The 25628-nt window shown below is 34.4% G+C and overlaps 3 protein-coding genes across 7 annotated transcripts in view; 2 read left to right on the top strand and 1 right to left on the bottom strand.

Moving 5' to 3' along the window:
• The window catches only part of LOC143204287 (uncharacterized), a 47683-nt gene extending 45572 nt beyond the window's left edge, over positions 1-2111 (top strand). For both annotated transcript variants that reach the window (XM_076416851.1, XM_076416850.1), the window contains exon 9: positions 1218-2111. In XM_076416851.1, the coding sequence (XP_076272966.1) occupies positions 1218-1623 (406 nt within the window). In that variant the 3' untranslated portion in view covers positions 1624-2111. The remainder of the gene's footprint in view (positions 1-1217) is intronic.
• Positions 1-25628, bottom strand: part of LOC143204312 (E3 ubiquitin-protein ligase MYCBP2) — a 113445-nt gene that overhangs the window by 70647 nt on the left and 17170 nt on the right. The window lies entirely within an intron of this gene.
• Positions 3895-25253, top strand: LOC143204293 (uncharacterized). 4 transcript variants are annotated; one of them, XM_076416867.1, is made up of 3 exons: positions 3895-4134; positions 23275-23468; positions 23714-25253. In XM_076416867.1, the coding sequence occupies exons 2-3, from the start codon at positions 23301-23303 to the stop codon at positions 24917-24919; spliced, it is 1374 nt and encodes a 457-aa protein (XP_076272982.1). In that variant the 5' UTR covers positions 3895-4134; positions 23275-23300; the 3' UTR covers positions 24920-25253. The 4 variants fall into 4 exon arrangements, with proteins under 4 accessions (XP_076272982.1, XP_076272983.1, XP_076272981.1 ...); XM_076416868.1 differs by lacking the exon at positions 3895-4134 and adding an exon at positions 16975-17133; XM_076416866.1 differs by lacking the exon at positions 3895-4134 and adding an exon at positions 22998-23135.

Raw genomic sequence — 25628 nt, 5'->3', positions numbered from 1 at the left:
GTCTTCATCTTTTTGTTTAACATCTCATCCGGCACGATTAACTTACCTATCACCATTGATCCGCTCTCATCACGGGACCCTGGGGTCCTCCTGTTCAGCACTCTCGACATTTGCTTGTAGTGATGACGATATTCAGCTACATATTCAATTTTATTTACTATTCATCCATTTTTATCAACTATAAGTCTAGAGATTGTCTATTTGAGGCGTGAAGCTGAGAATCACGATCAATCATAGCTTCATGGTTCTGAGCTCATCAACCTCTTTGTCAATGCCACATCTTCAACAGCATATATTCAACATAAACCAGCCCTAAATGTTATTTGGTTCATTAATATAACACAACTACTTTGAATGACTTGTAACCCTAAAATATCTAAAAGCTCAATTGTAAATATCAAAGTTGCTCAATCAAAGTTGTAAATCATTTTTATGAGTATCTTTCTGTCATATTCAAAAGATTTATAATTTATCACTTCATTCAGTAAATAATTTAGTATTAGTATTAGAATTTTTATCAATAAAACTTCAATCAAATCAGTGCTACAAGCAGATATCTGCAAGCAATTTAAAACCCAATTTTTTATGAGCACATAACTGTGTTAAGTTTTATTCTAAATATATTTTTTTCGTCACCAAGAATAAAATGTACCTTAAGCATAATATACCATAAGCTTCACAAGCTTTCTTTTCTATATCGTAAATTCAGTTCACTTCTGATTTTTTTCTGAGTATTGTAAGCCTATTTTAATTCCGAATTAATTTTAAATGATTTATTTTTTATTTTAAATCATAATGCTCACAGACATCAGCCAGTATTGGTCGTCAGAATTTATGTAGGTAACGAATTAATATTAGAAGTGTTATGGACAAAAAAAATTTTCTGAGCATATAGATTCAATTGAATTTATAGGAAAATATCCGAGATCAACTTTTTTTCTCATCCATATTTTAAACTTATTAATACTGTCAATTAATTTTAACGGATACATTTTTTTTATTCAATGCGTTGTAGTAAAAAAGTCACTTCTACCCTGAACTTAGAACTGCTGAGAAAAATCCCTTGATGGTTTCGTTCTCAGTAAACCAGGAAGTTCTTCATTCATTATACAGTCATTGAGAATCCATCATGAATACAAGAAAATAGAGAAATCCCGCAAAATTCACCATTTCAATTTTTTTAACCGACTCATCAAAGTCCGTGTTGTAATTTTCAGAGAAGAAGAAGCCCACCTCTACGAGGAACTGGGCAACTTGAACCTCCAGATTCCCCCGCCCCCCTACGAGGAACAACCCTCCTCGACCGTCCAGGGGGCCCCGTCAGCTGCCCTGGGGGCCAATAGCGGGCCCCGAGGCATCCTGAGGCTGATGGAGGAGAAGTTCGGTGGCGCGGACAGCTCAAAGTCCGGCCTGGACTCCAGTACCAGCAGTACCAAGCCGATACTCAGCGGCGATTACTGCGAACCCATCGACAGGGACGTTCACTTGTACTCCGAGCTGAAGGAGAAGGACGAGGGAAAGAGGAACAGCGTGCGGAGCAACGGCTCGAACACCATGGCGCTGAGGCCGCTGCCCGACAAGCCGGAGTACCGGTATCAGCCGGGCCCCTCCACCAAATTGTAATAATAATGATTCTGGGTCATCCCTATCTCCGATTTATTTCCTGAGTGATAATCTGAAGACGTTCTCTCGATAAGTGTACATAAAATCACCGAATCTTTCCTTTTTACCTTACTAGATGGTTTTGTTTAATGTTTTTTGTAATACTCTTTAGATAGTATCACTAAATTTGCTTTCTAACCCTTTTCCTCAGTTACGTGTAAATAGTTAGCAGTTAAGAATAATGAAGAAACGAAGTAGGAACGTTATCGCGATGATGTTAGCCTTAATTAATGATGATGATGATGATGATGACGATGATATATTCAAGCGAGAGTCCCCTGGACCTGCTCCACTGTGATACTGTATAAAATATCAAAGAAACTTACTCCGAGAATGTTCACATATTGTATATTTTGTATTTTATTAATATCGAGAATTTGTATTAGATCATTTATAGCTTTTTTATACCAAAAAAAAAATGCTGAGAAATGGAATACCTATCTATAAAATTCGTTGTTTTATTTCCTTTTCCTGGTATCGTCTCATTTTTCATAGTAATGTGCGTTAAAATGAAGATTAATCTGAGAAAAATTTAAAATAATCGATTTTTCTGTGTCATTTGCTGCCATATATCTTGAAACATCACATTTGAATAACAGCATATTTAAATTATCGCTTTTAACACTAAATTTTATATAAAAAGCGATTTTTCATTCGAATTTAATTCAAATTTAAGCTGCGCATCGTAAATTGTCTGGAGAGCAGCGCATTCGCCATATCGTTGACAAATAATTTAACTACATTTTGTTATTATACTTATATATTGTGTGTTATTGAACAATAAAGCGTTATTTAATAAAAATCAATAGTGGTAAAATAGCAGATATTCGACTACGTTTAATAACGTTAAAAATATTAATATTATTCAACATATACGTTTTTTTAAGTCAATTAATTTTGGCTCATCTTAAGATTATTTTGAAAAGTAGCAATACACATAATTTCTTTAATTACAGTAAAGCGCTGAATGCTCGAAATTTTGTAATAATATAATATTTTCATAGCCAGGGTCATCAAACATATTATATATATATATATATATATATATATATATATATATATATATATATATATATATATATATATATATATATATATATATATATATATATATAGGATAGGAATCATATGTATAGGATATGATAATATCATTATGATTCTAATCTATTTCTAATTCTAATAATATCATTATAATTTGAATAATAGATGATTTTCAGCAATTTCCACCACAACTATTCGAAAGATTGGTAATTTATTCTTACTTGGAGGTAAGAATGACATTTTTTTCTAAGCATTTAGCTATTTAAAATAATACTATTTATAATCTGGTTGAAGATCTTAAAGATAAGGAACTTCAGCATACATGACCTTCCTTGATATTTTAACTAAATTAAATAATTTTTCTGGCCAATCATTCTTTTGAGTTTTACCACCTTAGTGAGCATCAAATTTAACATAAGAGCAGATATATTCATCAGTATAGCTTTCTTTTAATCAAACTATCTATAACTATTTAAAATAGTACTATTTTATCTCATGTGCACCAAATCTTTCCTTTCCATTATATCTTAATTAAATTGAACTTGTAGAGGAATGCCTGAAACTTTTTTTCTGAGCTATATTGTTTACACTACATTGAAAGTGATAATATTTTACCATATTATTGAACATCAAAATTGACATAACGATCGACATTTTCATCAGTATATTTAAATTTAAATCAGATTTATATAAAAATATAAAAAAAACATTTTATATAGTATATTTTTGGATATAACACATTTAATCATCGATGCGTCACACAAAACATTGCATTACACTTCAGCACCGCATTTTTTGGGATCTCTTGGAATTTTAATGTTCAAATCAGACGTAAAAGTAAGAGAATGGTTTTTAAAAGCGCCTTCATCATTTCTTTCTGACCGCAAAAAAAATGAATATCACTAAAATGCTGTACTAAATAAACCTTTTTGGTGATCTTATTAAGCCTAAAAATTATGTATATTTTACGATACTGTTATTTGTGATTAAATAACTTTATTTAAATTAAAATTATTGCAGAACACTTTTACTTAGGGCATTTTTATAACTAAAAACCAATATTCACGATAACACGATAGCTAAGTATTTCCAACGGATGATGCCACATAACCGATATATCGTCACCTTGTACCTTGATGTTTCCCTCGACCTTTCAAAACCGAACTACTGCAAAACTCTAGTCCGCCTGCTGCAAACGTCGCGACCAAAAACCGAACGCTAGTGCGCGCAAATCGGCTGTCGGCGTCGGTTAATGTCACATCCCGTAATTTGTTATTACCGTCGCCTATCGGAACCCAATAGCACGCGACACGGGTCCTCGTACCTCTTACAGGCCTTATCTCGGTCTCGTTCTTCGTCCAGCATCGAAACCGAAGAGAAAAAAACCTTCACGTCGCAGTGTCACCTTGACAAAAGTGAAATCCTTGTTAAGTAAGTATTCAAACACGCTGTTCCGAGTTTTTTAACGCAGATAATTTGTGTTGGGTAAAAACTAACTCTATTCCGGACAAATATTTACCAGATTTAAGATCCCGTGATATAAAACAGTAATTATAATGAGCGCATCTTCAACATTGTTAATAAATAAATTACACTGCAATAACAGCAGTATATGAATATTGAAGCAAACTGCGTTACTATATGTGCGGTTTAGTAAGATATCTTAAAGTATACTGATCAGTAGTGCCTTTATTTTGTAATATTTAATCATAGATACTTTTGTTATATTTTTAAAAGACTAATTGAAATGAAATTTCTATAAATTAATTTTGCCCATTGTATTATATATCATATCAACAAAATACTGTATGGAAACTATTATACTATCATTCGATTCAACGTCAAATTCTCTATAAATCCTATAATTTTCATTGACTTGAAATAATTTGAACGGAAATGACAAGAGAATATCTGAAAATGACAAAAAATCGCAAATTTTCACGGCTATATGTAAGGAAAAAGTGCCAAAATATTTTACCTCGCGGTTAAATCTCAGAACAAATGTATTTTAAGGTGAAATAAACGAAAATCTAAGTTAAATTGTTTTAGAATTTATATTTTTTAAGATATGGGAAATAACAAAAATCCAATCATTTTTTAAAAATACACTTTTCATTATAAAATTCAAAAACTAAAGGTTGTATAAAAATTACAGTACTACCATTCGATTCAACATAAAATTCTCTATAAACTCTGTACGACTTATATATATATGGAAAAGTGCCAACATTTTACCTCACTGATAAAGATAAAACTCTCAAAATATATGTATTTTGAAATTATATATATATATATATATATATATATATATATATATATATATATATATATATATATATATATATATATAACCTTTAATTATTTAAATGGAAATTACACCAACAAACGTAAATAAAAAGCAACAGTTAACTCTACTGAAACCTCTTTTACTCTACTAAAATCACCCTACATACAGAATAATTCGTGACATATTAAAATTAGGAAACTACAGCATCAAAATTACTTTCCTACCAAGTCAATATTACCCAATCATTCCTCCAACACAAGTAAAAACTTAGAAATTTCGGTACACCATTCATCACGTATGCAAATCGACCAACAAATAGTCGTATTTATCTTTTAGTTGAGAAAAGAAACCATATTGATACTGGACAAGACGTAGTAATTAACATATACACAGCAAACAGAAATAACCAATAATTTAAGAGGTTTTTACGTAATAGTGTCAATATTTGTTTTAGTTTAAAAGTCAAAAATCATGAGTAACATCGCCATATGTACATTATGTCATAAAAAATAACAAGAGTTTTAATCTTAATACAATAAATAAACAACTTTTATCATCTACTTCATAATATGGTAATTAATTAAATGTACTCAACGCATTCGATGAAAGATTAAAATTAGTAAATATGATGGCCATTATTAGTGTTATTAACGTTTTAAATTTCCAACAAAAAGAAATATAAATAAGGTTAATTTAAGAATAACAAATAATATAATGAATTAAATACATAAAAATGTGATCATGGGCTATAATAACTGGAATTAGTAATATTATTGCTGTTATTAATAGAAATGTAGTAATAAATGTGCTGTAACGTGTTCACTACTGTAACAAATACAAAAAAAACTTAACAAAGCCTGAAAATAACACATAACAGCTTTAAATTAATTAAAGGTCACACAAATATTGCGTTTTAACGGTTGTTGTGGATATTCATTGATCTTAATCAGTCATAAAACCCATTAAAGATACGATTAAACGTGTATACTGAATATAGTATTTATTAAATAAAATGTACACAGGGAGTAAACTTCTTGATATCGCAGTGTTCTTTTACATGTATCTCGATATCTTGACCAATGTAGCAACATTTAAATCAGAGTTATGAGGAAAAGACTGACAATGAGCAAAAATCGATTTTACTTGGGGACAAGATGGAGCGTAACTTTAGTTCTCCAACCGAATCAAAACTCCTCAATACTATGGTTTTGTTTAGCGCGAAATTTTGTAGCGATGTAGCGATGTTTAAACCAGTGTTATGAGAAAAAGATTGACAACAGTCAAAAGTCGAAAATACAGAGAAAAAAGTTACAATTTCCCAATAAATGAACTATTTTAAAACCACCACCTTATTGAGCGTACAATTTCGCAAATGTCTTCGTATTTTCATCCATGCCAGTTTGTTTAAAACCGTTAAGTTTACCATGTTTACATCTGTAACAATTAAAAAAACAATCGAATGCTGAAAAACAACAGGCACGGAACACAACACCAGCTAAAGGTCAACACAATACTGCGTTTCAATAATTGCAAGTCGGATATTCTTCGATCGTTATCACTGATAATAATCTAGCCGCAGCTGGCACACCCGCAGAATTAATCAGCTACGAGATTGGGAAACGACACCATTTATCAGTTATAATTCCCAACGTACATTCTGCATTGGCTCTGAATAAATTGCAACGCATCTATAACTGATTTGACCTCATCGCATTTATCATTTATATATAGTTATGTTACCAATTGATACTGCAACGGCTTTCTTATTTCGTACGGCTCGGTCTATTGAAATTCACAGTAAGACAAGGCCGAGCACACATTAGTAATGGTTATACATTCAGAAATCGGTCTTATTAGGATATTGTCGTGGGTGTTTTTTTTAGTTAAGATGTATCCTGAACGACTTCGTTTCACATTTTCCGTTGAAATCAATGAACAAACAGTGTATTTTTATTCGATACCACCGTGAGCCTTACGCAATGTTTATAGCTCACACCTACGATGTTTAAATTTAAAAAAACCAAGCCGAATATCACGAACACAAACATAAACGAAACAATATTGACACTGTACAGTTCAAGGCTACGATTCCCTGTCATGTTTTGAATTCGATATGACATCTTCGTGGTGATAGGTTTGATTTGTTGTCTTGGCACTCATTAAATATACAATCTAGGGGGGCTAGTCTCCCTATTATAATTCTGTGTCTATTTTTGGGTGTTCTGTTTTTAACATATTTAATGAAAACAATTATTTGCTTTACATATACTTCGATATTTTAATAAATCTAGCAGAATTCAAACCAGAGTTATAAGAAAAAGGCTGACAACGGTCAGAAATCGAGCACACTAGGGCAAAAAATGAGGAGTAACTTTAGATCTCCAAATAAATTAAAATTTCTAGATATCACTAGTATTTGCAGCATGAAATTGTACATATATTTTGATATTTCCATAAATGTAAATGTATATAGGACAGAGTCATAAAAAAAAGTCTGACCATAGTCAAAAATCGAGCACACCAGGGCAAAAAATGAGGAGTAACTTTAGATCTCCAAATAAATTAAAATTTCTAGATATCACTAGTATTTTCAGCATGAAAATTTACATTTATTTTGATATTTTCATAAAGGTAATTGTATATAGGACGAAATCATAAGAAAAAGTCTGACCATAGTCAAAAATCGAGCACACCAGGGCAAGAAATGAGGAGTAACTTTAGATCTCCAAATAAATAAAAATTTCTAGATATCACTAGTATTTGCAGCATGAAATTTTACATTTATTTTGATATTTTCATAAAGGTAAATGTATATAGGACGGAGTCATAAGAAATAGTCTGACCATAGTCAAAAATAGAGGACACCAGGGCAAAAAATGAGGAGTAACTTTAGATCTCCAAATAAATTAAAATTTCTAGATATCACTAGTATTTTCAGCGTTAAATTTTACATATATCTTGATATTTTGATAAATTTAGATGTATAGTAAACAGTATTATAAGAAAAAGACTGACAATGGTCAAAAATCGTGTATACATAGAGAAAAATTGAGAATAATTTTAGATCTTCAAACCAATGGAAGCTTCTCTATAACGTCATTTTATTTATCATGACATTCTACACCAAATTTCGATGAGTTTAGCAGTATTTAAATCAAAGTTTAAAAATTATTTCAATACCAAAATAAACAAAGTATATCACATATATGGTACCATTTCTGACTAACTATAATGTAAATCTTGTATCAATATCCTGCAACATATACTTTAAGTTTACAGATATGTTGAAAAATGCTTAGAAGGTGTAAGAAAAATAAATATATTTGTATACGAATTAAGTTGTTAGAATGTTGGAATTGTATCTTTAAATTATATTTGATTTAGAAATAGTAAGTCCAATATAATATGAAACTATCACATTTCCTTAAATTGTTTTTATTTTTTGAACAATCAACGTTAAATAGTAAGAATGTTGGGTATTGTTATGTTGTTGAGCTTATTGCTTTAACCATATCTTAAAAATAGTCAGTCCTATTTAATAATTACCTGGTTGTCTATATTTTTGATTAATTAAAAGTAAATATTAAATGAGATATACATTATAGTGTTGGAATTTTATATGTAGATGGAATTTAATCATTTTATTGTAATTTAAGAAACATTAAAATGTGTTAAAAATGATTTGCTTATCCTAATCCTGAATGACAGATTCATATCAGTACACTTATCAGTTAAAACAAGAATCTAGAACGTTTTAGGAGAATATGAATTCAACGTGTGAGGGAAATTAGAAGAATAAAATCAAAACAAAAAACAATAATCTGATACTTTGAGCGATATATCAACATGTCTTGTCGTTGTAAGTTTAACAGTTGTCTGAACTGCATTATATTAAATGTTTTTGCTGTTTATTTGACTCCCGATTAAGTTTCTTGGAAGTCTCCGACGATAGTTGGACGAACACGCCGGCTGGTGAACTAATTTACGGCAGTGGTAAATTACTCTTGCAGTTTTATACCGCAACATCCATGTGAAACAAAGCGTGTGAGCTTTTTTTAAAGGTATCCTTTGAGTATCATATAGAAGTTTAACTTAAATGGGCGAAATTGAAGAAATGCTTTGCGTGGTCCTACCAATGTAGGCACTGAAACCCCCTTTTCGGTTGGTTCGTTTGACTGGCTCGTTTATTTTTATTAATCTCTTAGAACGTCAATAATCTGCCCGTGGGCAATAAATATTATTATATGATTTCCGTAATATAATATAACCATCCCGACATGTAGAAGATCACTTCAGTAAGTGATCCGCTATACAACTTATAAACTTATTTTAAAGTCGATCCTAACTTATTCTAAAGACTATTCTAACTTATTTTAGACTCACTCTATGTGTCTATTAATCAGTTCGTATGGTAGTTTTCGTTTGAGCCTACGCACTTCACTGTCATCGCGCACATTTAACTTTTGAATTCTATGGTCAGAAGAAGCCACCTATCTCGGTCTTGTCTTCGATCGCAAATTTAGGTGGAATTCCCACATTCAAAAGTCTCTCCATAAAGGTCAAGGTATTGTTAATTTGCTGTTCCCGCTTATCAACCGGACCAGCCAGGCTTCCTCTATCTATAAAATCTCTCCTGTACAAGATGCTGGTTCGATCAGTCGTTCTATACGGCTCCAGCGTCTATCTAAATTACGTCTCACCTAGCCAGGTGGAACGTCTTCAAGTGTTTCAAAACAAAATTCTCAGGAGAATAATCAATGCCCCCTGGTTCGTCAGGAACAATCAAATTCATAGAGAAACAGACGTCCCCCAAGTTCACGATTTTATATCCGAGGTTTACTCGAGATATTTCTCCACTCTTCGTCTCTCGGACAATAGATGTATTACCGAGCTGGCCGATATTTTAGGCCAATAACTCTTTCGGCTCTTCGTAGCCTTATTCTATCACAGTCGACACTACCTCGTCGTGCTCTAACTCCAAATTGTCTCGACCTTCTTCGGCGAGCGATTAACTCATGTACCGCAAGCTGCGTGGTGTGATAACGACGCCACGTCCTTGCCTGGCCCTTGTGCCTCTTAACGGTGTTACCGGTTACGGGCACCCTCCTTACTAACAGTAAGAAGTATCAGTTAGGGTCATTGGATCAGCTGATAGGGTAGCCCAGAGGCAGTCTCCACATAACCAGTCCAACTCGCTTATTCCTGCGAGTCCTCCCGACCAGGTATCCGTAACAAGATTCCCCTACCCGGTTCCAGGCCAAAAAAAAAAAATTTAACTTTTGGCGAGTGCATTAGATGCACTAATAGTCTTTCAAAATACTTCGAATCACACTCGTCATGGGTTCTAAGGGGGTATCGCGCTGAATCAGTTTATTGGACACGTAATACGATGTCTCGCAACATTTTATTCTGGAACCTCTGGAGCATATCTATGTTGGATTTGCTAGTAGTTCCCCACACATAAGTCCAAATGGGCCTAAGATTGACTTATACAGCAAAACCGTGTTATCTAATGATAATTTAGATCTACATCCTATCAACCAATACAGTTGGTTTAGTTTAAGTCCAAGCTCATTGCGTTTTGTCACTATATGTTTGTTCCAGGTCTATTTGTCTGCTTGCGGAAGTTCATGATTATTCAATTTTACTGACCGACATGTTCTTTTCAAAAGGGTAAATGCCATATAGGTAGATTTTGTCTCATTTGCTTTGATACGCCACGTTTTCAACCACAATTCGACTTTGTTAAGATGAAGTTGGAGGTTTCTTGTGGCTGATATTAGATCCTCGTGTATCGTCAGCATATGTTGCAACAGTAGTGTTTCTTGAGGTCGGTAGGTTAACTTTATACAATAGATATAACAATGGGCCAAGAAGGCTGCCCTGTCGAACACCCGAATATATTGGGCGTAGGTCAGTCAGTAAAATATTTGCTTTACATGTAATGGTAATTTAAACTAACCAATGAAATGCGGCGAAATAGCTTTCTCAGCGCGCCTTCCTGCTAAGACCACGCAAAACAATTCTGATTATATGCATTAAGTTAACACTCTATATATTACTCTATGGAGGTGACAACTCGATTTATATCGAAATTATAACGAAGGCATCGGATGGAATCGAAACTACCCACTCGCCCTGCAATTTTATGGCGATATGGTAACGCGTCCATCTTTTAAATACAGCCATTAGATCACGGCGTTTTCATGAATAATCCGTCGACAGGCTATTTATATACACCCGGCACAGTTAAAATGACATCACCGTTTATATATCAACAAACGGCGGCAACATCTACCTTGAAATTAAAACGGAATTTATTTTTATTTGTTACCTCTGAAAATAACCGAATACCCCACCTTCCCCTCTAGACCGCTACCGTCGCCGGGCCCGTTCACCCCTCTATCGGAACAAACAGCGCAATATATACGACAAAAGTTGAAACATCTCGTAAATTATGTCACACAATTATGTACACTCGACCGTCCTGAATGTTCGGAATCGGAAAATTCGTATTCTCCTAGGCGATTAAGGTTCGGAGGGTAATTAGTCCGATGTTTGGTTCTATCTTGGTTTAACTTTTTTTTTTTTTTGTTACTCTTCGTGAGTCCACAATCTGCCCTATTGGCAATAAGTATTTATTATGTCTATATTATATATACATGGCATGTAGAAAATCACTTCATTAAGCAATCTTCTGCATAAAATATTATCTTAATTAATTAGTCTTATTCTAAAGCTTATTCTAAAGTCTACATATGTCTAGTAATCAGATCAGGTGGTTTTAAATGTTTTAGTCTACGCACCTCACTATCACGTCGCATATTTAGCTGATTAGCGAGTACATTGGGATGCACTGACACTCTTTCGAAGTACTTCACACAAACACGTTGGATTACACTCGTTATAGGTTCTAGAGGAATATCGCGTTGTATCACTTTATTTGAAATATAGTATGGAGCATCAACAATGGCACGCAACACCTTATTTTGGAACCGTTGAATCATGGATATATTAGATTTGCTAGCGGTACCCCATAGTTGAATTCATTCAATGTCCAAATGGGCTTTAGTATAGTCTCATACAGCAATACCTTGTTATCTAATGATAACTTGGATTTGCGCCCAATGAGCCAATACATTTGATATAATTTTAGTCCTAGGTGTTTCCGTTTAGAGAGTATGTGCTTCTTCCAGGTTAGGCGTCGATCTAAATGCATACCAAGATATTTAACATGCTCTGCTTGGGGAAGTTGACGATGATTGATATTTACTGGTGGACATGTTCTTCTACGCAGGGTAAACGTTATATGCGTGGATTTTGATTCATTGGCTTTAATGCGCCATGTCTTCAACCATAATTGTATTTGCTCCAGGAGGGTTTGTAGGTTTATTGATGCTGTGACTGGATCTTCATGGGATGCTAAGATTGCTGTATCATCTGCATATGTTGCCACAGTAGTTATTTTTGTGGTGGGCAGATCAGCCGTATACAGAAGATACAGTACTGGACCCAGTACACTACCTTGCGGAACTCCTGAATATATGGGATTTAATTCGGTATGTTCATCGCCTTGATTTACAATAAAATGTCTGTCAGTGAGATACGATTTTAGTAGCTGATAGTCCGGATGAGGGAGAAGTTTCTTTAGTTTAACCTGCAAGCCCGTATGCCATACTTTGTCAAAATCCTGAGATATGTCTAGGAAAACAGCCGAACAATATCTTTTGGCATTTAGGTCAGCGTTTATTTGGTTTACAAGTCTATGCACTTGTTCTATAGTCCCATGCTTATTGCGAAAGCCAAACTGATGTTCTGGAATAATTTTTCTTTTTTCTATTATATAGTTTAGTTTTTTTATGTATAATTTCTCGAAAACTTTCGAGATTATTGGTAATAAACTTATAGGTCGGTAGGAGGGTGGTTTAACTGATGTGTAATATCCAATATTAAGTTAGACTTATCATCTTTAATATGATATAGCGTTTCCTAAATGAATAAATTGAAAGTTGGTATGGACTTACTACTTTTAACATACCATAAAATTAAGGTAACACTAGCGAATACAGTCTGAATAGAAAATTTTAATATTACCAAGCTTTTAATATTTAATATTGTTAGAAATTAATAGAGGAAATATACTGATACAAATATTAAACTGGACTAGACTGATCATTTTTAATATAGTACGATTCAATAAAATAATATGATTAAATTCAGTCTAAATATAAAATATTAACACTACAGTGCCTGTTTTATTTAATATTAATGTTTAATTAATAAGATAAATATAGAGAAATAGTCTGATGTTACATGTACTGATTGTTTTTAATTAAGATATTATAATTAAATCAATAAGGCATTATCAAATGTAATTAATGATGTAATGTAATTTATCATAAAGAAAATATAGATAAATTAATAAGTTGGACTTTTTAAAATAATATTATTAAAAGTTTTATTAAACATATACATAGGGGGGAAAATAAAAAAATGAGGTCGTTTAATTTAGTTTTGCTATAAAAAATTGTTTTAATTTTAAATGGTACTAAAACCTCTAAACTGTCAATCTATAATAATAACGCTCCACGCCTAACGTAATTAATATTATTAAATTTATTTTTAAACCAGTTTGGTGTCCATTGTTAAAGTAATAAAGGCGAATGACCCCATATCTAGTTCGAATCTCCCTTAAACGAAGAAACGCGATTTAAAAAAACGTACATTCAACCGAATCGATCGTAGAAGGTAAGTCACCCTTATACGAACTCAGTTTACAACGTTTTGAGAGCCAATAAAAGCATATACATTAATATCAGCTTAAAAACGCGAAATCAATTTTAATATAGACGATTAATTTTGCAACTGAGAAAGAAATAGAGAAGTTCTTCATGCATTTAGTGCATTTTTTTATCAACAAAACAAACAGGCCCGATTTCTTTCTGCTGGAGGCGCGACAACATCCGTTTGTCTGGTTAACATACGTTCGCAGGGACCACACACTTTAAATATACATTCTAGGAATTCAGCCTGGTTGCCTAATTGGGTTTGATGTCAAGAGAGACGACATAGAAAACTCCCAGACCGAGACTCTAGTCAAAATTAGCCCCGAAAACTAAACGATAACGAACCAATGAAAGCTTTCAAGCTGTTTTCTGTAACAACTCATTAAAATAAGATTCACAGGCAAAAGCGAATTCTATTTGTTTATATTTTCTCGATATTTTTTTTTCTTAAGTTCTCAATATCTATGGTACTTAATTTGTGGTCGTTTATGTTTTTTAAAAAAGGCTTGAATGAAAACGTAAAGGAATTAGGCGGGATTGCCGCTTCTTTTTAATTATAGAATTTGTTGCCTCTGCGAATACTTGGCAACAGAAATAATTACCATCAATGGCAACATTTTCGATGTTTCTTCGGGGGCTGTGTTTGCCAAGTGTGATATCTCAGCACCTACAAGAGACGATAGAACTTTATAAGAGTTTATTTTTGAATACCGTTTTCTTATTCAGTTTATTTTACTGTTGTGTGCCGGCCGAGTATTTCGGTTTTCTGTTTTTATTCTATTAATTATTTTTCATTTATTATTATCTACTTATTAATTTCTATTTGTTATTGTCTATTCAATGCTCTCCACTTATTTATTTATTTATCCATTTATCGTTATCTATTTTATTCTCCTGTATTTTCTTATTTCTTCGAATCGTCGTACGTTACCCGTATGTAATTCTTAAATTATGGTTGTAAAAGTAAATAAAAGATAATCTCGCACGTTTATTTGCTTTATTTATTTTGCCATTAACACATGGACTCAAAAGTCCGAGGCCTAAGACATAGATGACGCTAGTTTTATTGCATTCGCTGCTTTTTCAGTTAGTACTAGTGTTGGGAACTATCGACTGAAATCGACTATCGTTTAGTAATTGACAACTTTTTACTATCGACTGTTTTCAGTCGCTATTTTCGGTCCCACTGATTTTGTTACTATTTACTATCGACTGTTTCAGTCGTGTACTTTTAGCTACTATTTTTGGTTCTATTAGTTTCATTCGATTGATTCGAACATTCTGGCTATGTGGTCCTAGCCGCGACCTTGACAAAAATGTACTCAATTTCTTCCATAGATTTGCATATAATATATAAATATATATATATATATATATATATATATATATATATATATATATATATATACATATTTCTTCACTTACTAACTTAATATATATATATATATACATATTTCTTCACTTACTAACTTAATATATATATATATATATATATATATATATATATATATATATATATATATATATATATATTAAGTTAGTAAGTGAAGAAATATGTACATCTCCCTCTCGTTTATACTACCGTTGGAAAATATAAACACAAATAAAAGGAGAGAGATAATTCCTTGGAGTAGTTAACTACTTGTGTTTATATTTTCCAACGGTAGTATAAACGAGAGGGAATTATCTCTCTCCTTTCCTCTTAATATATATATATATATATAACTCACAATTTATACAGGAAAGGTTTCGTACATCTTCGTCTGACATCAGGAATTGATAAAAACAGTCGAAGCGTGTATTTGACTGAAAATGGTAATTACTATTTTCAGTCGCAAGTTTTTTGACTATCGACTGTTTTCAGTCGATAGTTACCAATACTAGTCATTACTAACCTTCAAAATATAGCTGTTAAAGTTTCATGATATTTTACTCATAATTTGTTGAGTTATTGTGTTAAGAGTGACACTACTTTTGTTATTTTCAAAACAATGGATCAAAAACAATTTTATGTTTTAATTTTACACTGCTTCTTGATGGGAAAGATGCTGTTCAAGTGAAGCAATGGCTTGAAAAGTGTTATAAGGATTCCCCTCCATCAGAAACAGCAATAAAACATCGGTTTCAAACTCAACTTTCAACTTCAGCGACTTCAAACGTGGTCGTAGAGACACCGATGATGCAGAACGCAGCGAACGTCCAAATGTCTGGTGGCAACATCAAAAAAATCCACAAAATCGTTTTGAATTATCGAAAATTGAAGTTGTGTGAGTTAACTAACATTGTAAAGATATCATAAGAACATGTTGAGCATGTATGAGAAAACTCAGTTCAAAGTGGGTGCCGCGTTTGCTTACTGTTGACCAAAAACAAGAACCTGAGCTGCTGATTCTGAGCAGTGTTTGGCCATGTTTAAGCTTAAAAAACTGGATGGTTCAATGGATGAGACATTCATCCACCACGTCACTCTGGAATCAAAATGATCGTCATCTGGTAACAGACCTATTTTGAGGCAAAAGATAAACCGTTCTACAAAAGCGGTATTGAAATGTTAGAGCGGCCCTGGAAAGACTGTGTGGCTCTTGATGGAGATTACGTTGATGAAAAAATCCAATTTTGAGCGAAAAAAAAAACGCGTTTTCTTTGTTTCAACCGGGACTTTCCAGCCCATGTGTTATTGTGTAAGTAGTTGTTATATTAGTTATTATATTTTGATCTCTGCTTATAATTATTTAAGATTTTGGATTATTTTATATTGTTTTATTAAATATGATCGTCATTTTACGTCCTGGGTTTAAAAATAACCCTACAACTATGATAACAACAAAGATAACTTAACGACTACTGGGCGATCACTAGTGTTAATATGATAGGTCTAAAATTTAAATATACATTTCCTGACGCTAATGTTTTCTTATGGCACGTAGAATAATAATAAAAAAATACATAATTTTGATTACAAGTCTATATTTTATCTGAAGACACTCTGTAAGTTGGCAAACAATATCGACGGCGTCAGACTTGCAACGGATGGTGTAAAGTCTGTGATTGAGTCGCGAGACGGAAAAATGCCTTTCTGCTGGTACAGTACACCGATGGTTCCCCCAATTCGCCAACGTGCGTGCTCAGTAAGTTTTCCGCAAGCCGCCGGGGAGGCAACATCGCTTATGTATGCGGATCGGACACGGGTTGTTGTTCATAGATCTCGCAGATTTCAGACCGAAAACGTACGCGTACTGTACGGTGGTTTAAACCGATGTTGATCGCTATTACTAACGATAGTGTCACTTGATTTCCGCGTAAACGTAATCGAAACAGTGGTTAAGGTGTCATCTTCAGGTTTCAAAATATTTATACGTGAGTAACGATGCCATTCTTTTGGACTGACTAGTTTTAAAATATTATATAGATCAATTAGTGTCACATATAGGTTTATACAGTGATAAATCGGAGTAATCGACGTCATTATCGATAGGTAACGATCTAAATATGTAACTATCAAACCAAGAACCGACCGAACCGAAACACTGATCCTAGTATTTCAATAATACCTGTTCAAATGAATATCAGTGATCGATTAAGTCTGAATATATTTTAAAAAACCAACTAATAAACGGGATTCGTTAATATGGTTCACTGTTAAAATGGACTTAGCAGTTTTAATACAATTTCACTGCGTTAATATAATATGATCATATAACTGTTTAAATATAATGTTCTTACAATTTAATATTCGTTTGACTTCTTAATAAAGAGAATCTGGAAATATAATAATTAAATGGACTTATTGCTATGAATAATTACGTGTAATAAAATTTACAGTACTTGTATAGAAAGAAAAGTGGAAAAAGGATTTCGTTACTTAAAACGAACCAACCGTGTTTAAGGTCGATTAATCACCAGTTTTATCAAAGAAAACTATAACATAACGGGCGTGATGCGGCGTTAAAAGCAATATACGAAAATTCCGGGAATTTTTATTGAATTGACAACATACGAAATCGTGTCAGCGCCATAACGACGCGGTGTTAAACTCTCTATGCGTTCATTCGACGTTTTTATGTGCTATTTTTTCACTATCGACAGTTCCAGCCGCCTATTTAGGACTGTTATAGGAAAGTTACTCGTTCTTAGTTACCCAGAAGGCAGTTTAGGAGAGCGTTTCGCTTTTCTACGCGTTAAAATAGACGTTGGCTCGATACCTATTCCCATTTCACCTGATCGCGACTCGGATAAATGCTAGTGTTGAAGTGGACTTACATTTTTAACATCACATAATCAGTGATTACATTGCTACGCTCGAAAAACAGCTGAATATGAATCAGACGATGTCAGGTCAGGGCTATAAGGCAGACATATAAACAAGCCCTTAAATTCTCCTGTAACTGACTACACGAAGAACCCAAATCTCCAGCTTTTCCTCGATTTTAAGACATTATCCTTTGTTGTACGATGTGTATTTAGTTGGCCACTTGTCGCTTTATTGAAAAGAGTATCCGTTAAATGACTTTGACCCCAATTTTATAAGATTATGCCAATAGTTTCGTAAAATACATCAATTTTTTGTAAATACGACTACAATCAGTGCAAATCTAAACCAACAGTTTTATCAATGTCAAACGTGGAAATGTTGATTATGCTGAAACAACACGTACAAGAAATTAAAAATAAAAATCCTCTTGAACGATGATTTTGGTCTAAATTTCACATATATCTTCCTAAACACCGTCATATAAATATGTTTTAGGGTAAATGATGTGGCTCGGTGAACGGAGGTAAAACAAAATGAAACAGTGGTGTTTACATTATGTGACCGTTATTTATTGACTATATAAAAAATATGAAAAATACAATTAGATAAAACGGATGGCAGTGGTCTAAACCAAACGATAGTTGAGCACTCAATGAATCGAAATACCCTTCAATAACATCCCAGATAAACGTCTCGGGGTTGCCGCCAGCTATATGTTATCGGGTTCTAGTTGGCGCTGGCGGCACCCCGCCCGTGTTCACCATCTGGGATTATATTTCTGGGTATTTTGTAGACCGTTATTCCACGATGTAAAATTCGATATGCCTCAAGATCGCTACAATGTTAACAAAAACAAATACAGAGGAGTACTGAAAGCCCTATAACAAATTGGATACGGCCTTTTAATACGACCTATTAAATAACCATAAAGATATGTAAGTGAAATCTAATTAATTATAAACTTAAAATAAATTCTCTAGACCTTTATTGATAAAAAATAATTCCAAATCTACGTCTATATAGGAACATCGAGTCTTATGACATAAAAAGGCCAACAAGAACAAACACAGGGGGATATTGAGAGTCTTCTGACTTACATATATAAGACGCGATGAGAACTAATGCAAAAAAATTACTTAATTATTCAAATTTCACAAGGAATCTGATGAATTATAACCTACTGGAGTTGTTTTTGTATACCCAAAAACGTTAACGTCATTTACCTTTTCAACTCGCCTCCGATGCCTGGCTGTGTGTTTACCCTCGCGACCGCATCAGGTTCATCATCAGGACGCATTTTCTGGGTCAGCTCGAGAGGCTAGCACCGTCCAAGTCGGTGCTCTTGGCGGTTATCGTAATTTAAAAGCGAAATAAATCATGCGAGAGTAAGTGTGCAATTTGCGAAATCGTAACGACCACCCACACGCCGCCGTTGCTACCGCCTTCGTCGGCGTCCAGCCGAACTGGAACGAAAAGTCGCTCGAAGCAAGGGTGTTGCAAACTTTTTATCGAACAGGACTTTGCATATGCTGGCGCCGATATTATCGCGAATATAAATCGCTACTATTATATCGGAACGACTTGGGCGATTAATTCCCACGTCGTGAAAGCCCCACCAACAAATATGGAACGCGCGACGGACAATTTCAGAGAAACTGGTACCGAAAAATAGTGGGGCTATTTCTGGAGAATCCCCGCCGATATTCGGTAAACTTCGGTAGATTCCGCCTGATTTTGCGCCATTTACAAGCAACGAAGAGGTAGAATCCCACGTAGTAACAGGTCAATTTTTTGGCAAAATTAGTTTTTTTTATTCAACATAATTCCCTTCAAGGGTGATACACTGATTATAGCGACCCTCCAACTTTTCGATACCATTTTTGTAGTACGATTTGTCCATTGCTTCAAAATAGGCCCCAGTTTCGTCGATCATCTCTTCATCCGACGAAAATTTCTTCCCAGCGAGCATTATTATGAGATTTGAGAACAGGAAATAGTCGGTGGAGGCCAGATCTGGAGAATACGGCAGATAAGGAAGCAATTCGAAGCCCCATTCATGGATTTTTGACACGATACATTGTCTTAGTGAAGCAGCACTTTCTTTTTCTTCAAATGCGGCCGTTTTTCGACGATTTCGTCCTTCAAACGGTCTAATAACGCTATGTAATAGTCGCTGTTGATGGTCCTTCCTTTTTCAAGGTAGTCAATGAAAATTATTTCATGCGCATCCCAAAATACAGACGCCATAACCTTGCCAGCTAATTATTGCGTCTTCCCACGCTTTGGAGCGGATTCATCGTGTGCAGTTCACTCGGATGACTGTCGATTGGACTTCGGAGTGAAATGATGGAGCGATGTTTGTTGTTGCAAAAACTCGAGTTTTTTACGCTTGATCATCTTAAAACACTGCTCCGAATCATCAGCTCGTTGTTGTTTTTGGTTAAAAGTGAGCTCACGCAGCACGAGGGTAGGAGGTGAGGGTTATTATAATCAGAAAAATATAAATACAGCCAAACTAGCAGCTAAAATTCCAATGGATGCTATATTGGATGAAATACAAGCTAATTTAAATGGTGGTAATTTAAAATACTAGATTCATTGACTCATAAAGATTTATATGATATTCAGCAAGCAAACCCGTTGAATTCCACACGTATAAAGATAAAAGTGACGCTACAAGTCTTGAAGCATGAGTAAATGAAGTCAAAAATACAGGATGTGTGTTATATAAGCCAGAGTCTCAGTTTCTAGGTACCTACCCTATTTCAAGTAAAGAAGATTTTATGTTAATCATAATGAATGAAGAACAATATGAAATGTTAAAACAAAATCGCCATGAATGTACATTCTACATACAGGCATTGTTACCTTACATGTTCTTTTATGTTCCCTTTCCTTTAAAATGAAATATGTTTATAAAAGGTTAAATAACTTACGACATAATATATAATCTTAAAGTAATAGACAATATTATTTTAATTTCTGAATTCCAGAATATATATTATACTCCTCAAGTATACGAATAATTTACAAGAGCTATAACTTGTTTGTTATTGTAGTGTTTATACATTGATAAATAATTACATATTGTTTTATTTTCGAAAGTATTTTAAAATGAGATATGTTAATAAAAGTTTCTTCATATCACATTTTGTATTTCGGGGGAAAATGGGACGAAAAATATACCAAAACATTTTAACTTGGGTCTTAACATAAATATTATGCTCTACAATATTACTTGTGATTTCAAATCCTCAGGCGTATGCGGGGATTCTCCAGAACTACACCCTTATCCGAAAAATCACAAGAACATAAACTACCGAGCGATAACTAAAAAAATAACGAAACTTTTATCGATATGTACACGGAAAAACATCTGGTCTGCAGCCTCTGCATCAGTCGACATACGAAGGACCGAATCGGTTACATAACGACATTAAAGTTGATGGTATTTTGTAAATATTACATTAAATTAGCATATCGCGCGTCCAATGCCACTTTAAATTTAGATCCGTGCACGAAAGTCAGCGTCTCCCGTTCTTTGAAATTGAATATCGCGCATTAAATGGCGATAAAATTGCTCATAATCGGACATTACGTTCGTGTGGTGTAACAGAAAAACAAACAATTATTGACTTTAACTCGAGATACGTCGATTTTCATACAACTTACGAAATATTTAATGAAATGTCAATGTTAAGAGAACAAATAAATATTTTAATGGGATATTGTCCAATATTACATTGGACTAACCATTTTTAAACAGTTTCTTGCACATAAAGTTATCTTACTTTAAATTAAGTTTTCTAAATCCCTTAAAAATGGACCAATATTACTTTGGACTGACAGATTTTATCGTAATGTATCAAAATGCTGCATTCCATTTCATTCTTTAAATTGTTTCTTTCAAATACTTTAGCTTTAACGAAATAATAACAGTATTGATATACGAAGTAATATATCCATGAATATTGAATTAGGCTGACTAATTTTATTGTAATTTTATTCTTGACGGCCTTTTGATTCAACATCTTAAAGACAATATTCGTCACGAAATTGAAGAAATTCAGCTTCGAGTGTTGCAGGATGTCATAAGAAATGGCTTAGAAAGAGCCGAAAGTTGCATAGCGAATCGCGGTCATCATTTAGCCGATATAATTTTTCAATCATATTGAAAAAAGAGGGTAAGACCACATAAACCTTTTAGGAAAACCAAACTTACTTATCTTTTCTTTGAGCAAAGTTATAGGCAATCAAAATGGTAGCATGAGTCTTTTGCAAAAATATATTCAGCAAAATATTGAATTAACCTCTTTCAATATACCATATTATAACAAATATTCCATAATATAAAAAGAAATTTGAGGCTAATAGTGACAGTGTGAAAACATTGGACTAACTATGTCCAATAGAGATTTAGGCTGACCATTTTTACTACAGTATATTGATGTAACCCTTTAAGTTAACTAATGAATAGACAGTCCAATTTCATAATGGTTCATTTTACATTGCTGCATAGTTTATAACATAAAGCGAATTGTCCAATATTAAATGAGACTGTTTATAAATTAAAAATAAAAAGACTGTAAATAATTGCAGTGTATGCTGACTTTTTTTAAAATTCAGTTTGAAACAGACTGAATGAGACAAATGAATCACAAAAACTGATGAGTTCTTAATTAACAAAAGGAAAAAAGCTTCGAATCCATTCAATTCACTTTAATTTATCATCATTACTTTATATAGCCGCGTTATTATCCATACATGGACAAGTAATTACTAAATGATGATACCGAACGTTAATTCTATTAAACGTAATGCAAAACAATAAGATATTTTGAACGATAAATTACCATCGTGACACCATTCATACAAAAGCATCGCGTTATCATTAAAAGTAAATATTGATATCGGTTTTTGTGAAAAAACACTCCCCCATCCATCAAATTAATGATAAAATATTATAATCGATCGAATTACGTTTAAAAATTCAGTGGGTTCTTTAAATTTGATGTGAGAAGACAAATATTTCGATTGGTTTTGTGGTTATTGGTAAAAAGATGATCCCTGACCGTATGATTACGATGCGTTATCAGGGCAAACAAAGGTGACTAATATAGTAAGGCGTTTTTGTCTGATAATGAATGGAAATGTTAGTTATATTACGTGTGAAAACTATGTATTGAATGAACGAGGTTCATAATTGGACATGGTAGCTGTGATTTAATGGCCGTTTCTTTTTGCAGGTGAGGAAAAATGTAGATTTTTCACCATGGCAATTGGACTACGACAATTAATCACGTTGATCGCCTTCCTTGGTGTAGCGACGTCCGATAATGTCGATTCTGGGGATTTTACGCATATCTGGTACTACGGTTGTCGATGGATAGGGGGTATTTCTAATGGACTGATTTGTAATTGTACGGAAGGAGCACAAGAAGTAAGTAATATCTGTATATATTTACTGTATTTTTTCGTTACTGAAAATGATATAATTCACAAACTAATGATCCGACAGCTGTCAAATTTATATACGCGTCTTTTGAGGGTTGGGGCTAACTAAAAAACGTAGGGATTTGATTCTAGTAGCGCCACCTATGTGTCAGGTCGGGGACCTTTCAATTGACCTGTTAAATAAAATTTACTGAACATAAAAGTATTGAGATGTTATGTTGTATGTTTCAGTTGGTCATTCAACGCAACTCCATAACCAGCAACGACATCAGCTCGATCGAGATCAACAACTGTCCCAGCGTCCGTTTCACGAAGGAATCCATATCAACGCTTCGGAATCTCCGGACGATAATCCTAAGGAACGATGCCTCGGTGGTACTGGAGGCCGATAGTTTCAACTGGTACGGGTATCGAGACACCAGCGTCAATCAGGAGGAGCGTTTCGATTTGAGCATCCCCAGCTTGAAGATCCTAATAGCGGATAGTCGCGTCGACTCCATCGGCACCCAGGCGTTTAGCGGCCGCATCAACGAGATCAAGCTGGACAACGTGCGGGTGGACCAGGTGGACGCGTTCGCCTTCACCGGCCTCCTCCAGATGGAGAACTTGATTTTGAAGAACGTCGTTATCGAGGACGTGAAGCCCCAAGCATTTAAGAAGTTCGGTACCGAGTTCTTGATTTTGGACGGTGTTCAGATCGATTATCTGCCCAGCAGGACATTCTCGGACATCACCGTGTATCGGAGCTTCGTCATCGAGGCTTCCCGTTTCCAGACGGTGCGTCCCAGCGCGTTCTACATCCGGAACCCGACGACATTCTCCGTTACCAACAGCCACGTGGACCAGCTGGACGGTGAGGCTTTCTGGGTGATCACCAGGGGTGATGTGGTGTTCAGGAACAATACCTTCCACCACGTACAGAACCAAGCCTTCAACGGCATCAGCCGGAACGCGGAGGAGATGACGAGCTCGCGGACCGTCACCTTCGAATCGAACGTGTTTTCCTCGCTGGAGAGGCAGTCGCTTCAGCTCCAGCCCGGCCTGCAGGCTCGCGTGTTCAACCTGAACCTGAACCAAACGTGCGACTGCGATAACATCGTTAATAACCTGGGCGGTCTGAGTTTTTATCACGAGATCCGATGCGTGGATGATGACGGAGTCTACGCCACCGCTAGAGACTACAAATCGAACAAGTGCTCGATACTGACCGGGTACTACAAGATATTGATCGTCGTCGGCGCTGTGACCCTGGGGGTCGCCGGGTTAGCCGTCGGGGGCTGCGTGTTCTATCGCATGGTGTACCGGAGCCAGAAGTACGGCTGCGGCAAGGACGCCAAAATGCCGATGAGCCTGATCGTGCCCGACGGGAGGACCTATCGGGAGACCGAGCTACACGTCGTGGTGGAAAGAGCAGATCTGCTCACCACCGATCTGTGATGCTACCCCGTGAACGTGATCTAACCATAGCGTCGAAACCCAAAGATTATTCCAATTAAAAAAAACGAACTACAAAAAGTACAAATCAGTTTTAACCGACTTGGAAAGGCCGTCACCGCCAAAACAGAGGCTGCTCGATACAAACTGTCGAAACTTTAATACAAAGGTACTTTCGTCAGGTTTATCAAAAGACCGCTCAGTATTTTCTAAGCTCAACTTTCTTATCGTCCTGTTGTTTCTGTGATTCGTAGGCATAGTCGTTTACAAGAGAGTGTTTTTAATTTATAAACAAATAAAATACCAAACAAACAAAACAAATAAAAATGATGACAAACTAGTTGTTTTATTTTTGTGATTCCCAGCTTGTTGCGGTTTCTTTTTATTATTATTTAATAATCTGTTAATCATACTGATGATTCATCTCAAACCTCACAAGAAACATAGAATAATGATCCTTAATATTACGCTCTTTCGAAATGTATAGCGTTGTAAATAGTGATAAGATGAAAAATAAATGTTGCAGTGTTGTTGTTATGGATTCACTTTTTCACTTATATATAACACGAAAATATAACATGCTATTTGTTAATCTTTCCTTTACTTAATTAAGCAAGGAAGACAAACGGGCATCCTCATAATTTTTATCACTTTAAAAACCAAAAGTTGAGAAAAATCGATACTATATATGTTAGCCATATTTATTCCTTGA

Source organism: Rhynchophorus ferrugineus, unplaced genomic scaffold (assembly GCF_030347505.1).
Source record: "Rhynchophorus ferrugineus isolate W39M unplaced genomic scaffold, kcgeb_rfMv2 rfM10, whole genome shotgun sequence".
In the NCBI taxonomy this organism is placed as follows: Eukaryota; Metazoa; Arthropoda; class Insecta; order Coleoptera; family Curculionidae; genus Rhynchophorus; species Rhynchophorus ferrugineus.
This window is presented reverse-complemented; position numbering and strand designations above follow the sequence as displayed.

Coding starts and splice junctions, on each gene's coding strand:
- LOC143204293 (XM_076416867.1), top strand. CDS start 23,301: ATGGCAATTGGACTACGACAATTAATCACGTTGATCGCCTTCCTTGGT. Junction 23,469..23,713: donor GTACGGAAGGAGCACAAGAA/GTAAGTAATATC, acceptor TGTATGTTTCAG/TTGGTCATTCAACGCAACTC.